This window comes from Argiope bruennichi, chromosome X2 (genome assembly GCF_947563725.1).
Source record: "Argiope bruennichi chromosome X2, qqArgBrue1.1, whole genome shotgun sequence".
Lineage (NCBI taxonomy): Eukaryota > Metazoa > Arthropoda > Arachnida > Araneae > Araneidae > Argiope > Argiope bruennichi.
Window position 1 is genome coordinate 20843487 of NC_079163.1, and position 17181 is coordinate 20860667.

The following is a 17181-nucleotide window of genomic DNA, read 5'->3' on the forward strand; positions in this document are numbered from 1 at the left end:
GAATGCGAGTGGTTGCAATTCTTCATCAACTAATTGAGACAATGACCCACCGATTGCAAAGTCTGAAGCGTCGACTTGTAAAATTAATGTGGCATCTGGTTTTGGATGTGCCAGTAAAACAGCATTTGCGATTAATTGTTTACAATTTTGGAATTCTTCTTCCGCTTTATCTGACCAGTCCAATTTCGTTTCATCATTCTTTTTTGCACCTTTTAAATATGAAGTTAAATGTACCTGATGTTTTGCTATGTTCGGTAAAAATCTACGGAAAAAATTTAAAAAACCTAAAAATCTTTGAAGATCTTTAACTGTTTTTTGGTTGTGGATATTTGAGAATCGGTTCAACTTTATGGGGTAAAGGTTTAGTTCCCGAACTAGTAATTAAATGATCTAAGAAAGGAATTTCTGAGACGCCAAATATGCATTTTGAAACATTTATGGTTAGTCCATATGTATTTAATCTCTCTAGTACGATTCGTAAATGAGCTTTATGCTCTTCTTGGCTGGAACTAAATATTAAAATATCATCCAAATAAACATAGCAAAATTTAATATCTCCCAAGATTTCATTCATGAATCGCTGAAAAGTTTGCGCTGCCCCACATAGTCCAAAATTTAAGAATGGGAATTCAAACAGTCCAAATGGTGTACAAACTGCTGTTTTTTGTATATGATCCGGATGCACTGGTATGTGAAAATAAGCACGGACTATATCAAGTTTCGAAAAAATATTTTTTCCGTGGAGTGCATTGGAAAAATCCTGGATATGGGGTATGGGGTAACGGTCCGGTACTGTACAGGCATTTAATCTCCTATAGTCACCCACAAGTCGAATGCTGCCTGAGCTTTTGGAAACGACACGAAGGGGAGATGACCAAGGTGATTTTGATGGTCGGCATATGCCTTGGTCCATCATGAACTGAAATTCTTTTTTGACGGCGTCATACATTTCTGGATTTAGCCTTCTAGGTTTTCTATGGAAAGGCGGACCGGTTGTTTCAATAAAATGTACCGTATTATGTTTAACAGGTTTTAACCCAAATGTTAATTTTGTTAATTCTGGGAATTCTTCCAAAATTTTATGGTATGCTGATTCACCAGAAATAAGTTTTAGAGATGCATAATTTGTTGATTGTGAAATTATTCCGGGTTGGGTAAATTTAGTTACATTATCAATAAGTTTGCGCCCTTTGAGATCTATTAATAGGTCAAAGGTTTGTAAAAAATCCGCCCCTATTATTGGAACAGGTACATTAGCAATTAAGAATTTCCATGGAAAATTTCGCCTGAGACCTAAGTCCACATTTAATAATTTAGATCCATAAGTATAAATTTTGGAGTTGTTAGCTGCAAAAAGTTGCAGAGAATCAGGTTTTAGATTTTTTTGGTTTTTATTGAGTGGTATGCATGAAACATCAGAGCCAGAATCGATCAAAAATTTGAAATGTGATCTCTTATCAAAAACATGCAAACGATACGATTGCGCGGCTGCCGTCGATGTAGGTTGATCGACAGCCGCTATTGCGAGTTTTCCGGATCCGCGTTAGTTGAGTACGCACATGGCGTTACGCACTTCAGTGCCTTTTCTCCGAAACGCGCATGATAATAACAGAATCTTCTCCCACGATCACCGGAACGGCCACGCGAAAAACTGCGGTGTTTGTTTTTCCGATGGCAAGGGCCTCTGCTTCTGTCGCGGGAAAGCCGTTGCACCTGTTTACTGAAAGCGGCGATTTCGCTTCGGAGTGCAGTAAACTCATCCAGAGTGGAAGCTTTCCGCATGGCATTACTTTCCGCGTTTCGGCTTACGGCAAAGACGCTACTATCTGTTGAGGAAATACGGACCTCATCAATTTTGTCTGCCATGTTGGCCAAATTATCCAGGAGTTCAGAACTTATTGATAAAATTGCCTGCATTTCTGACGGTAGTCTTTGCAGCCATAAAGTTTTGAGAAAATCGTCTTTTATGCCTGTGCCATCACCGAGTTCGCGCATCTTTCGAAGTAACTGCGATGGTTTATCGGCGCCTAAATGTAGTTCCGAAAGCAGTCGACGGATCTGTTCATTTTCCGAAGCGGAAAATTCTGCTGTAAGTCGAGCCTTTAATGCATCATATTTGTTGGTGTCGGGGGGTGCGAGTACAATATCAGCAACCGCTGATAAAGTTTCCGGATCAATAGTTGCAATCAAATGATTGTATTTTGTAAGGTCATTCGTTATTTTTGCTAGAGCGAAATTGCTTTCTACTTGGATGAACAACAATTTTATATTGTTCTTCCACAGCGGTGGTATTTTCACCGAAAGATGGGACACCTGCGACTCTGTCGGAGCGTCAGCATTGACAGTTTCGTTTTCAGAATTAAGCATTTTTGGTTTCTCGTTGTGGAAAACTAATAATTTTTACAATATTTATGAGTATCAGAAAAAGTTATGATTATTTAAATACATGTGTTTTTAAAAAAATTTAGGAGTTAAAAATCATAATAGTAAACATGGTAGCCAAAACGAAAGTAATAAGAAATTAATACTTCGAATACAAAAAATAACACGAAAAATAATACTGAATATAAATAATACGATTTCTTCGCCAAAATAATGGGGAAATAAAATATTGACCAATCACAGAGAAATGAAAATAATATTCGAACACATACCTGATCCTTGATGCATTACTTCTCGGCACCATAATCCAAAATAATCCATAACGAAAAGTAATTGAGAAAGTACCGGGTCCCCAGTTTGGTGCGTGGTTTAACACGCATTGCCAAATTTACTTTAAATTAAAGTATTAAAACATTTTTACTTAATGAAAACTGCCAGCCATGTAAATAACAAAAATAAATTTTAATTACAAATTAAGTTAACAAATATAGAATATGATACATTGGTCGTAATTCCATCGACCAGCAGGAGACAGACGTTCTAAGCCAGCTGGCGAAGGCAGGAAGTGAGTCACTCGTATCCGTTGGAGAGCAAAGTTCATCTCCAAAGGTATGATTGATGCTTATCGCCAGTTGGCGAAACAAACAGTCATTTATCGCCTGTTTGGCCGCTGCACTCCTGTGTTTTGAATGTATGCTTTATGCTCAAGATGTATTTTTTTCATTAAATCTTTTGTAATTGCACATGTGCGTCATTTTCTGTATGAACAATTTAAAGATTTTTTTAAACTTAGTTTTGAAATCTAAGTATAGTTGTAATATAGTTGCAAATTTTAACTTGAAGGGAACAAGGGGATTACATTTACACCTTGGTCATGGATTATTATTATTTTACATACATAGAATTTCTATTAAAATTTGTGTATGATGGTTTTCTCTAAGAAGCTATTTTCGAAATAATATTGAAAGAAATCTTATTCTATTACAAATCAAAATTGTCAAAAAAAAAAAAAAGTTAATCATTTTAAACCTAATTTTATTGCTGTCAGCGCTGAAATTCAAAATACTAATACATGTGAAGTAGATAAGAAATTTTAGGTACTAAAGACGCATGCCTATGTGAGTAATTTCACAGTTTGCTCTTTCATTTATGTACACTTACAAGATTATGTGCTGTTCATTCTTTGGATTAGAAATCTCTTCTCTTTTCCGCTTAATGACGGCGGTAATTATTGTGCATAGTGACGGCTTTTTTTTTTTCGTCAAATAAGAGATGAGAGGAGAGATGAAAGGAGGATATTTTACATTTAGCAATAGCGTGAACTGAAAAAATTCGAGGAAGTAGGATGTGTAATTACCATTCGTTTTTGTTCCTAGTACTCTTTAGTGGGGTACGTTCGTTGAAAAGTGTCTGTCTCGGGATCGTTCGACGAACAGCATCTCTTGTCACTCATATTATTTACCCCTCTCCATTATCCAAAGTTATTGGATCATTGTAACCATATGTGCAAAGCAAATGCAGTGAGCTGTACCCACTTTCATAAATAGTTTAATGTCTTTCTCTTAATCGGTTTTTCTTCACCTTCAGCCATTGCACCTTACTTAGTAAATTGTGTTTTCATTTTCTTTTCATGAGTGATGAATGGGACATCTACATTTTCTAAGTAAATAAGATATTTATGCTTTGCAAGTAAATATTTGTGGAAATATATTTATACCTGTTTTTGTAGGTATTTATTGAAGTGTTAATTTATTAGAAAATGTATTTATTAAAAAAATAATTGTTAATTAATTTCGGTTATTTATTTTGGTTGTATGTTCAATAGTAATGTACATGCTGTTTTCTATGTAATTTATGGCTTAATGAATTTTTATTTTGTACATTTGCAAGAAAATCAAGAACATATTTAATCTTTTGTGATATTATAGGATGAAACTTTAGTTCACTGCAGTTTGGAAGAATTGGATGATGCTTCGTTTACATTTCCTGTAGTATTTCAAGAAAGTCAATATCGGGTATGTTACTATTAATGCAGCTTATTTTCACGTTTCATAGAAAGGTCTTTAATTTACCTATTTTACTGGCACATTAAAATTGCTCGGCTATATGAAGAACAACTATGCTTCTTGATATTAATACTTTTTTATATTTATATTTGAAAGAAACAAGGTTTGCTATTTAAAAAATTACATTTCTTTATTTTAGGCAGATTTTCTATCTTACTTTTGCTCCTTGATACAATAGTTCTAATTTTTTAAGTCACTTCATTTATAATATTGGTGTCGAGAGTTTATTGAAATCAATGCTTGTTTTTCATACATTCTATATGTTGTCTTAGATCCAAATTTTTAAAAAAAATTGGAGATGTTATCGAATTTTTATAAAGATGTTTTCCCTAATGTAAAACTAATGCTTGCGATCTTTGAATATGCTGGTATACTCATGCATTTAGAGAAGCATATATTATCGCTCACAACACTTTCTTTCATTTGTTTGTTTATGCAGATTCTGTGGTATATTTGCTGCATTTTGTTAGATTCTAAAGCAAGCCATCGTCAATGTTTTAATGGTAGAATGAGGCGGAAGATCCTTAAACAGTGAAGTGCAAATTGATAGTCTTAAGTATTAATTGCAATATCCAGAGTTGTATCCAACTTTTATAAACTGCTTATGGATTATTTATCCACAGAAAGAAGGTCATCCAGGACTGACTAAATTATCCAGAACATGGCAAATAATTGTCAGTTACAAACAGGAATAAAGCAATTGTGAATTATTTTGTCATCTTCATCTAACCACTGGAAGTCATGTTTGAGGGTTTCTTTTTTCCAGAAAGCTACTGAATGAGTCAGGTTTCTACAACTTGTCCTTTTAAGTTCTGTAATTGCCATGTACTGTAACATGAATGTTGGATCAGAGATCAATGGGGGAGCTGTTCTGTTCTTTGAGTCACAGTTTAGCTTAACCACTAATTCTTAAAGTTTGTTTATTTGGGAAAAACAAAGGTTTTTTTGCCTGTGCTCTAATAATACCTGAAAAAGAGTGCATTTCAGAGGTTTGATGGTTTGAACTGGGTACAGGATCTTTCAAATCATTGTTTTGAACTGAAGATATGTGATTGTTGTGAAGTATAGGAATGGGATCTTTCAGACCTGTTTGCCTTTTTTTTCGTGAGTGCATTTTGATTTTATGGATGACAGCGCTCACATAGACTGAACACACACGCGCTAAATTTATGTCGATAGCTATCACATTATTAAAAAATCACCACACAAGAATAAATTTGGACTCTTTTTACTTTTATTCTGGTCATCATTGCTAGTAGCACGCTGTCTTGCTGCCGCGCACACACTCGCTCACGATACACTGAAGTGTTTTTCCTTCTGCCGCAAGAGGGCAGCACAGTGACAGGTCGGAACATACCGCCCGCCTTGACATAATGTTGTCAACACACACACACACACACACAAGGAAAAACTATGGAATATCACAATTCAATGCACAATGCTGAATAAAAACACACAAGTTCAGATTTTAAACACTACACATTACAAGGTAATAACATTAATCACACAATAAAGAACACTAATATAAGATTACACATCAATAGGAAAAATACAAATTACATTAAATCACTATACAATATTACACTGATTAAATTCTATTATCCATAGGTAATTTACACAATTTGGAAATAGCTCTTTTGAAAACACCCTTCTGTGTTTTCATATCACAAACTCTTACGTTACCATCCTTACCGAGGTAAATATTCAAAATACGACAAATGGCCCATTTGGTACTTAGTAAATTTTCCTCTTTCAACAGTACCAAATCACCTATCTTGATATTGGTTTTAATTATTTGCCATTTCGTGCGATTTTGTAAATGGCTTAAATAGGTAATATGCCAACGTTTCCAAATAAGTTGGACAATTTTCGTTACTCTTTGCCACAATTTTAACCTATTAGTGTCTATACTCGTAATATCTGGTTCAATTATTGCATTGATAGGCCTGTCTATTAAAAAATGTGCCGGGGTCAAGACCTTTAAGTCATCTATATCTGAGGACAATGGTGATAATGGCGTGGAATTTAGAATTCCTTCAATTTGATTTGTAACTGTCAAAAATTCTTCATAAGTTAACCTAGCGTTACCTACTACACGTTTCAGATGGTACTTAAAGGACTTCACTCCAGCCTCCCAAAGGCCTCCAAAATTCGGTGAACGGGGTGGAATAAATTTCCATTCAACTCCCTCTGAGAGTAAATACTCAGCAAGAATTTTATCTTGATCAATTACAATCTCAAGTAATCTCTTAATTTCCCTATTCGCTCCAATAAAAGTTTGAGCATTATCCGAATAAATTTTTGATGATTTGCCTCTCCTTGCAAAAAAATCTTTTTAGTGTAGCAAAAAAAGCTTCACTCGTTAAGTCACTCACAATCTCTAGATGAATTGCTTTGGTTACAAAGCATATAAAAATACACACATAGACTTTGTTTAAAATACCTTTCCTCTGATTGCGATATTTTATGAAGAATGGTCCACAAAAATCAACTCCACTCACATTGAATGGATAGTTAGGTGTTACTCGATCTCTCGGCAAATCTCCCATTATCTGGTCCAAAGTAAGAGGTTTAGCCTTAAAACACACAATACATGAATGAACTATTTTTTTACACAAATCACGACAACTTAAAATCCAATATTTTTGACGTATGAGATATAATAATAATTGTGGTGAAGCATGCAAATTTTTTAGATGAAAATGTTCTACAATTAAATAAGACAGTCTATGACTTTTAGATAAAAGAATTGGAAATTTACTATCAAAATCTAAATCACTGTGGCTAAGTCTTCCACCAATTCTCAAAATGCCATTTTCATTCAAAAAGGGAAATAAATTTTTTACCTGACTGTCAGTATTGACAAAACCTGATACCTTAAGAGACTTGATTTCTTTGTGAAATTCTTCCTCTTGAACAATTTTAAGGAGCTTCATTTCAGATTCCTTTAATTCAATAGCTTTTAAGATTCCGAAATTCTTAGGAAAATTAGCTCTACAATTATTCAAGAACCTGTAAATATAACTTAATACATGCAATATTTTAGTATAACTATTACTACAATTAAGAATATCGGTAACAAATGAATTGTTCAATGTAGTAACTAAAACACTTTCACAGTCAACTTTTTTGAGTTCACAGTCTACATCGTCCTTTATCACAGAGTCAGAGATTTCTCTGCACGGATACTCACTGTTTTTTAGAAAGGCAGGGCCTTCCCACCACAAGTGACTCTCGAGCATTTTGGACGGATTTACACCATGACTGATAAGATCCGCTGGATTATCTCCTGACGAAACATGTCTCCACTGTTCCTGACACGAAAGGTCTTGAAGTGTGGCTACACGGTTTGCCACGAAGGTTTTTAACTGGGACGTATCTTTTTTAATCCATGACAGCACAATCATACTATCGCTCCAGTAATAGGTATTGGACACTTTCAGTCGAAGAGCCGACTGGATACGCTGCATCAATTTCACCAGCAGCGCAGAGCTCCAATCTCGGGATCGTAAGCTTCTTCAGTGGAGCCACTCTGGATTTACTGGCCACCATCTTGACAACAACCTCACCAGCAGGTGTTTGGGATTTGCAGTACACAACAGCTCCAAAGGCAGCTTCAGAAGCGTCGCTGAACCCATGAAGCTCTGTAGCTTCGACGTCGGAAAATGGAAGAATACATCTGCTCACCTTGATGTTGTTAATGCACTGTAATTCGTTTGAAAACTTCTCCCATTCACTATGATTTTCCGGGAGAAGCTGATCATCCCATTGAAGATTCAGAAGCCACAATTTTTGTAGAAAGATTTTTGCTAGTGAAATCACAGGACCAAGGAGGCCCAGAGGGTCAAACAACTTGGCTATTGTGGATAGAACTGTTCGTTTAGTATGAACATCCGTTGAAGTTATGGACACCTTAAAACAAAAACAGTCGTTAGTATGGTCCCAGATGACACCTAAAGTTTTATTATCACAGTCTGCAAAGTCGTAGTTGCACCCAGAAGTGGTAGACAACTGAGGATGATTGCCTCGCCATTTATGCAAGTTCATGCCAGCTCGTTTTAACATGGAAGTGAGCTGCTGTTGCATCTCTATGCATACGGGTAAAGTCTTAGCACCAGATGGCACATCATCCACATAAAAATCTTTCTCAACAACAGGCGCTGCAAGGGGAAAATTGTGTCCCTCATCCCTTGCAATTTGAATTAGCGTTCGAGTAGCTAAAAATGGGGCACTAGTTAGTACCGCAAGTAATTGTCGACAGTTCAAACGTTTTCACTGAACCAAACTCACTGTCCTTCCAAAGTATTCTTTGTAGGTTTCTCTGACTGGGATGAATGTAAATCATCCTATACATTTTTTCAATGTCCGCAATAAATGCATATGGATGTTTGCGGAATCGCATCATAATTGAAATTAAATCCTCCTGCACAATTCCCCCATTAATTTGCAAGCTATTGAATGAATTTCCATTCGTGGTTTCACTAGAGGCATTAAATACTACACGCAGCTTAGTGGTCATTTTTTTCTGGTCTATATACTCCATGATGGGGCATGTAATACACTGTCTCTGGTTCTGTCTCATGTGTCACGTCTCTCATATGTCCCAAATTTTCATATTCATTAATAAATTCTTCATACAATTTTAAATAAGTTTTATCACGAGATAGTTTACTCCAAAGTGAATTTAATCTTTTTAATGCTATAGTTTTAGACTCGCCTAAACAACTAGGTTCCTCTTTAAGTGGGATTGTGACTACATATTTTCCACTAGGCTCTCTATAATGAGTTTTAACAAAATGTTCCTCAGCGATTTTTGCCTCATGGGATTTAGGGTTCTCTAACTCAACAGTTTCTAGTTCCCAGAATTTTTTCATGGTATTGTTTAAATCTTCATCAATAATTAACCCACAATGAATTTTTGGGGAATCAAATTCCATTACACTACCCCAAGCCAAAAATCCAAAAACACTATTTTGAAAAAACAACTCTGCATTTGATGAGTAGATCTTTTCTGGCCTCAACAAATGATAGAACGATTTAGCACCTAGGAGACAATCAACTTTTGGGGGAACCATAAAATTATCAGCCAAATTAATATTAGAAGGAATTTGTTCTTTAACACTTAAATATTTAATTGGGGTTAACTCAGTGGTTTTATCTACAACAAGAAACTCAAAATTTTGCTTAAAGCTCTTATCAGCATTTGAAATTTCAGCTTTAATAAATTTGGTAACAGTCATTGAGGAATTATTTAAACATGAAATTGTTACATTTATTTTTTCTTGTTTTAACCCTAATCTGTTTGCACACTCCGAAGTCATAATATCGGACTGACTTCCTACATCCAGCAACCCTCTAACACATTGCAGATTCCCAAATTTATCTCGAATATAAAATTTAGCCGTGCTTAACAATACAGTTCTCATTTGTTTATTTTCAACCGTACTCGTAGCTGAAAATGTCGATTGCACATTTTCATTAGTTGCGCATGAAGTTTGATAAAAGGAATTAACTTCCGGGTTTAAAGTTGATTTTGAACTTTTCCCTTTATTAACTATGGTACTAGTTTCGCTTTTACCACTCCCACTGAAATGATCAGACTCTCTGGGATGATGAAGTAACCTATTATGAGGTTTATTACAAAAGCAATTTCTTGCAGAACACTTTTTCACATTGCGTATTGGTGAGAGGCATTTAAAACATAAGTTTTGGGATTTGACAAATGCAACTCCATCACTAACAGAATGTTTTTGAAATTCCTGACATTTAAATGTTGAGTGGTTGTTCTGGCACATAACGCATTTAGAATTAGTATTCGATAAGAACACTTTAGAAACATTTCTATTGCGATTCTCAAAATTTCCTTTACCGAAATTCCTTTGCTCATTTTTATTCGTAACGATTGCGCGGGAAAACGAACTGCACTCAGTTTTGGTTCCGATTTTAGAAGCCACAAATAAATCACATTCTCTACTTAATTCCTGCACATTAAAAACAGATTCTCCTTGTTTAATTCTGATATGACTTTTTAAATCTTGAGGAAGAGTACTAAAAATCTGATCAGAAACCATTAACTCACACAATTTAGAAAAATCATTGACATTACGAAGTTGAATGTAATACTCAAAAACAGATCTAACTCTTGAAGCGAATTGCGCATAATTTTCTGTTGGCAATTTTACTGCACTTTTAAATTGTTTTAGACATTCTTGATAAGTTGGTTGAAATTGTTTTAAGACAATAGATTTAATTTTTTCATAGTCACTCAACTCTTCTTCTTTGATATAAACCATTAAATTGCCAATTCTATCCCCTAATAGATTTAATAGAATTTCCGCTTTAAATTTATCACTCTTTTTGTTTTGAAAGCTTTTTCGAGCGAATTGAAAAAGAGGTTAAAACATTCAGCAGTTTTGGGAACAGGAATCGCCAAAACTTTGACACTCTTAATTAAATTCTCTAAACTAAAACTCTGTTCATTATTGCTAAGCTCACACTATGAGGATTTGAGCTTTAAAAGCTCTATTTCTTTCTCTACACGCAAAAGCGAAAGCCTTTCAATCTCCAATTTTTGTTCTAATGAACGCCTTTCGTTTTCGGCTTGATCCGAATTTTTACTTCTTTCGTCTGAAATCTCTTTAATTAAATTTTTCACAACCTCAATTCTTTGCTTATAAATGTCACTATTCTCAATTATACTTATCAAATCTACAACTTTAGCGGAAGATGCAAATTGAATGTCTAGTTCCGTACACAAACTCTTTAATTCGTCATTCTTCAAACTAGACAAAGACATAATGAAAATTTAATTAATTGAACACTTACCCACAATAATTATCCTTGAGAATTGGGACGAGAGAATACGCGAAAACACAGAGAACAGAAACAGAAAACACCACTCAAGCTACCAGTTTCGGTTCCTAAGCCTACGCTAATCCACTTCGCATATTTTCACACACACACACACACAAAAAACGTAATCCATCGCTGATCGCTATTTCACCTCCGGCTCGACGGACCATATGAACACACACGCACTAAATTTATGTCGATAGCTATCACATTATTAAAAAATCACCACACAAGAATAAATTTGGACTCTTTTTCCTTTTATTCTGGTCATCATTGCTAGCAGCACGCTGTCTTGCTGCCACGCACACACTCGCTCACGATACACTGAAGTGTTTTTCCTTTTGCCGCAAGAGGGCAGCACAGTGACAGGTCGGAACATAGACTTTCAGTACGTCTGGCATTTGCCTATAGTGAACACTTCGAAAGTTTTTTTGTATATTTAATTTCTGTAAAATATGTGCTGTAGTCTTGAAAATAAGCAGCCATAAAATTATGAGTCAATTATGTTAATAATAAAGAAAATTGGAAACTTGTGTTTCTGAATTATAGACATCTATTGAAAATATAATAGTGCTTTAAAAACATTTCAGTGCATTCCTTATTTTGAATTATATGCATAATATTTGTGCATATGATTAATGCTGTCTTTATAACTCGCAATTTGTAATGAAATTAATATATACTTTTTAATAATGTATATATAATGAAATTAATATATACATTTTTCAGGTATTTGTTCGCACTCGCCCATTTATTGTGGAATTTTTGGAGAGGCTTTCAAAGATTTTTGAGATCATTATATTTACTGCATCAAAAAAGGTGTATGCACAACATCTTCTTAATCTATTAGACCCAGAAAGAAAGCTTATTAAGTATGTAGTGTATTAGTTCATTTCTTAATTTTTATATTTTCATTCTTCTAAAATTATTTTTCAGTGTGTTTTTGATTGACACACACTTAAAAGACAGCTTTTGTATTGCTATTTATTATTTTTATTTATTTATTATAGATATCGCTTGTATAGAGAACACTGTGTTTGCATTGCTGGAAATTACATCAAAGATCTTACAGTGTTAGGAAGAGATCTTTCAAAAACCATAATAATTGACAACTCTCCACAGGCATTTGGATATCAAGTAATTTTTTTTTCTCATTTTTTATGGACTCAAACGGCAGCATTTCGGGATAGAAATCATAATTGCTGAAAATCAAATTTGTTATATAATACACTTCAAACTAAGATCTATTGAAATTACTTTTCTTATTATCTAGTTAAAAAATTAAACTTTATGTAGACTTAATTTACAGAATCATAATTAAATATTTCCTTTTAATACCAATACTTATGAAGGTTTTGGCATAATTATTGGTATTGAAAAGAAATGCAGTAACAATAATAATAAATTTTGAAAGTTGATTTAATTTTTGTACCTGATTTTCATATTATTTTTAGGGTTGATTCTAAAATTGAAATTACTTATTTCTGGCACTTAAGGATTTTTTACAAAATGATTTCATATTTGTAAGATTACAGTAGAAATGGCGAAATTTTTTAAGTACATATAAAAGTTTGCATGTCCTTATAGTAATTTTTTTTAATCTTAAAAGTTCTTTTTCCACTTTGCTCTTGTGAATTTTGTAAGGATTGTCTCGATATTATGCTGACATTCCATTTTCCATGATATCACCTTTCCATTTCCTATATAACGTGATGAAATCTTTCAGTTTGTTCCTCATAAACTGCACTTAAGTTTTCAGGAAAATAGTCCAGGTAAAAATCGAGAAAAGGAACTTTTAAGTTCGTACTACATTCTAAAATCTTGCAAGTTTTTGATCATCTCTTCTACAATAAATTTGTTTAGGTCCTTTTTGTTTCCAAGGTAGTTAATAATAACTAGTTTTAATACTACGAGTTTCTAATTATTCTGAGGATGACTTTTCTAAAACGTATCTATTTGTCAAAAGATTACTTCAAAAAGTTTCAGCTTCACATGTGAGGGAGATCGAAAAATTAATCAGCATTTTTCACTCCCCCTTTTTTCCCAGCCGCGGGGTTCCAATTACCTCAGTGGGGAGACTGGTTGTCTTATCTTACTGACTGACCATTTCACTCCCCAACTTTTTTTCGAATTAAACGGATCCGAATTCGTTTTTCAATAAACTGCCACATCTTATAAAGGGAAAAAATATTTTCCTTTAGAAGTGTTAATTCTTCAAAATAAAATTTAAACAAATCTACAAATAAATTGATCTTTTTTTATTTCCACATTTTTGCAAAAGGCTCCTTATGTTGCAAGTTGTTTATTCATTAAAAATATTGTGGAAAAACAGAGAAAGGCATTTAAAAATATAAGCGTGCTAAAATCATGCTACACATTTACACTTTTTCTGCAAATAATATATGTAATATTTAATGCAAATAAATAATTTTTTTCGAACATATATTAATTTTCAAAATCTGTGTCTCCTACATTTTTTTTTCTAGATATATTTTGCACTGAAAGGCGAAACTTTTTCTTTTTAATAATAACGCCTCACCTATTGATGCCATTTTATAGAGGATTATATAACCTCGATCATTCTTTGACAAACTTTTTTTTTTTTTTTTAAAGAATTTCCAAGCTTTTGGAATAAAGATATTTATATAAATGCTTGAAAATATCATTCAGGGGCATTCCGACATTTAATAACAATGGGATATTCCGACATTTAATAAAAATGGGATCTTCCAATTTTGTGCTCAAATATCAGGAATTTTTCACTAATTTATTGAAAATTTCAAGGTGATAGAATCAATTTTTATTAAGATATGAAACGATATTAACTTTTATTTCGGCCACAGCAGTTTTCCTTATTTGATTTATATTTAAGTGCCTAAGTCATCTAAATTTTGCTCTGAAATAAGGCAAAACGCTTTTGCAAAAATTAAGAATTACTCGATTCTTGTTTTTTTTTTTTTTTTTTCGATATAGTTTTGTTTTTTAAAAAGATTTTGTCTGAATATCTTTCTGTCTGTTTTGAATCACTTTTCAGTGGTTCAACACAATCTATTATTAGAATCATTCTGATAGAATTGTAAGTATCAAAGTTAATAGATAAGTGCACTTTTTTAAAATTATGAATGCCAAAAAATGTAAGTGTATTAATCAAGTGTTCGAAATGACATAGCTTCATATTTGCTATATTTATCTATGAAACCAAGGCGAAATAAAATATAAACCGAAATTAATACTATTGAGGATGATAACAAAAACATGTTTGTATCAACTAAGCAACCTTCAAAATTTATTTTACTAATTTTCATTCTAAATTTTTGCACAGATTCTGTATATAAATTTTTTTAATCGTTTCCTAATTCAAAGAATCTTATCTTGAAGAAATTAAAGTACCTATTTTAGAATAATCTCCTTATATTTAGATCTGATTTAATTTATATTTTGTTCCAAAATCTACATCTTATTTGTGTGTATCATAATCACGTGCAGAATACAATCTGTTATAAATCCGAAATTAAATTTATAAAAGGGGTGAAAATTTAACTTGCGTTTAACAGTTTGTTTCAATTATCAAGCGGATATTCATTTTACTATAATCATTACGCACACGATCCCCATTTTTTAATGTTTCTCGAGAATCAATCGATAAAATATTAATTATTTTTTTTTTTCAAATTTAATTTTTACTTTTTTGAAACTGTTATTATGACACTACTTGAAATTGTAGATTTTTTTTTTTTTTTTCTCCTTCTCAGATTTCTATTGATAAACGCATTTAAAGCCATTTTTCGATGGCCTTGGTTTTTAATCTCAAAAGAGTTGAATTTTCAAAAAATAATGCAAATATCGATCTTAAACTTTTACCAGTTATTTCCTTCTATATAGCACCTGCTTAAATGGAATTTCAAAATTTTATCTCATAAGGGAAAAAAAAGCTTTTTCCAAACTTTTATTTATTTTAAATTTACTCCCGATCTCATTAATTTATCATTACATTTTAAAGGACTGCTATATATTTTTCCTCTAACAGTGTTTAATTTAAACTTGAAAATTTGATATTATCTTTATCTTGTAACACTCAGGATAAAACCCAGAGCCAGTTTTGTATAGTTTGCCAATAGCTTATACCAATTAAATGTCTGTTACATATTTTTTTCTTAGAGAAAGGTAGAATTTGACTGGATTATTTAAATTGCAGAAGATTAAAAAAAATTTAATTTCTAGTTTTAAAAAATAATTTTTTATTGTTAAATATGATTAACACTATTAATAATTTGTATAATCCTAATATTTAAAAAAAATTCCTATTTCTTTATTTGTATATTTTAAAATGTCATTAGGAAAAAATTATATTTTTACAAGCAATTTTTATGAAAATTTTTGTGTTTAATATCTTAACCCGATTTCTTCGCGCTTCTTTTTCCGAAATCATACTTACAATGAAGTGCTAAAATTTAATCACATTTTATTCATATTACTTCAAATTTACTTTGAATGAACTTCAACTTGAAGTATTTAGTTTGAATAGCACATGTTTACTCCGCTATTACCGTGATTCCCCGTTTAATTGTAATCTTCAACAAAGACATAAATTAACATTCTTTTATTTTAAAAAAATGTGGTATTATGCGTGAACCATATGTTTTGCATCTATCCCTCCACCCTTATTCCGTAGGGTATTCAACATTACATTAAACGAAATAATTAATATTGATGGAATATATACAATTGATTATGTACAATGAAAGGACATTTTTTTTCAAGAATGTTCTCACAAATGCCTATTTTTTATCAGATACTCTACTGTAGATGTATTTCTACATATTTTGTACCTGACTTTCAGTGAGCGCTAGGTTTTTCGAAACAAACTTATATGTTTGAAAAAGTGGAAAAATCTGAAATATCCTGAACATAATAATACAGGAATGATATTGTTACTACATATATACTACATATGAAATTATTTGATTTCGATGAAATATCTTTTTTTAGTTATTTTAACCAATATTACAATTAATAAATCATTAAAAATGGATTAAAAATTTTATAAATTTTAATGTTAAAGGATTAAAACTTATAAAATTAAACAGTTTCATGTTCTACATTTGAAGATTCATCTACTCGTCCAACCTTCTTCGTTGGAATGAGAATTTATTTTTGATAAATTTCCTATTTAAATATATCAGCTATCACATTTTTCAAATAACATTGAAAACTTTTTTTTTTATTTGAAAACTATTTTAAAGATGTAAAAAGTTTAATATTTTCTATTAAAACTTTTACATCTTTTTCGGTTCGATTAATATCATTATCATTCGATTATTACAATAAAAAGAAATTATCAATAAAAAGAAAAAAAATGAAATATTTTCGATGGATTAAAATTTCAGTAGGTTTTTTAAAAAAATGTTAAGTTTTGATTTTTTTTTTTTTTTTTTCTTTATTGAATATTTACTCTGTAAGTAAGCTACTCTAGGCTCAGTTGTCTTATCGAGCGCATTTTTCACCGATTTTTGCTTCTTGCTATTCACAGAAAATATGTCAACTTAAAAACATTAAAATATTTAAATCAGGAATTCTTAAACAAAATTTTCGTCTACTTGCGAATCTTTTGTAATATGTATATATATAAAAAAAATCAGATGCTTGCGAAAATTTATTAAGTGATGTTTGCAAGAAATACAAGTATGTTATCCAAGGTCGTACCTTTTTACCTTACTTTATTTCATTCATAACTGTGCAAAAAGTTTATTGATTGTTATTTTTTCAACTATAATTAAGAATAATCTGTTAACGCCTATATGTAATTAGTTGTGGATTAATTATCACCTCATTTCCTTAAAAACAGACTCATATGTAATTTTTCTTTTATTCCTGGGTGTTT

At 32.1% G+C, this 17181-nt stretch overlaps 1 protein-coding gene across 1 annotated transcript in view; it reads left to right on the top strand.

Annotated features, from left to right (window-relative positions):
* Positions 1-15076, top strand: part of LOC129959654 (CTD small phosphatase-like protein 2) — a 46428-nt gene extending 31352 nt beyond the window's left edge. The window contains exons 8-11 of the mRNA XM_056072542.1: positions 4311-4397; positions 12030-12172; positions 12311-12437; positions 15053-15076. Coding sequence (XP_055928517.1) covers positions 4311-4397; positions 12030-12172; positions 12311-12437; positions 15053-15076 — 381 coding nt within the window. The remainder of the gene's footprint in view (positions 1-4310; positions 4398-12029; positions 12173-12310; positions 12438-15052) is intronic.
* The last annotated feature ends 2105 nt before the right edge of the window (positions 15077-17181 follow it).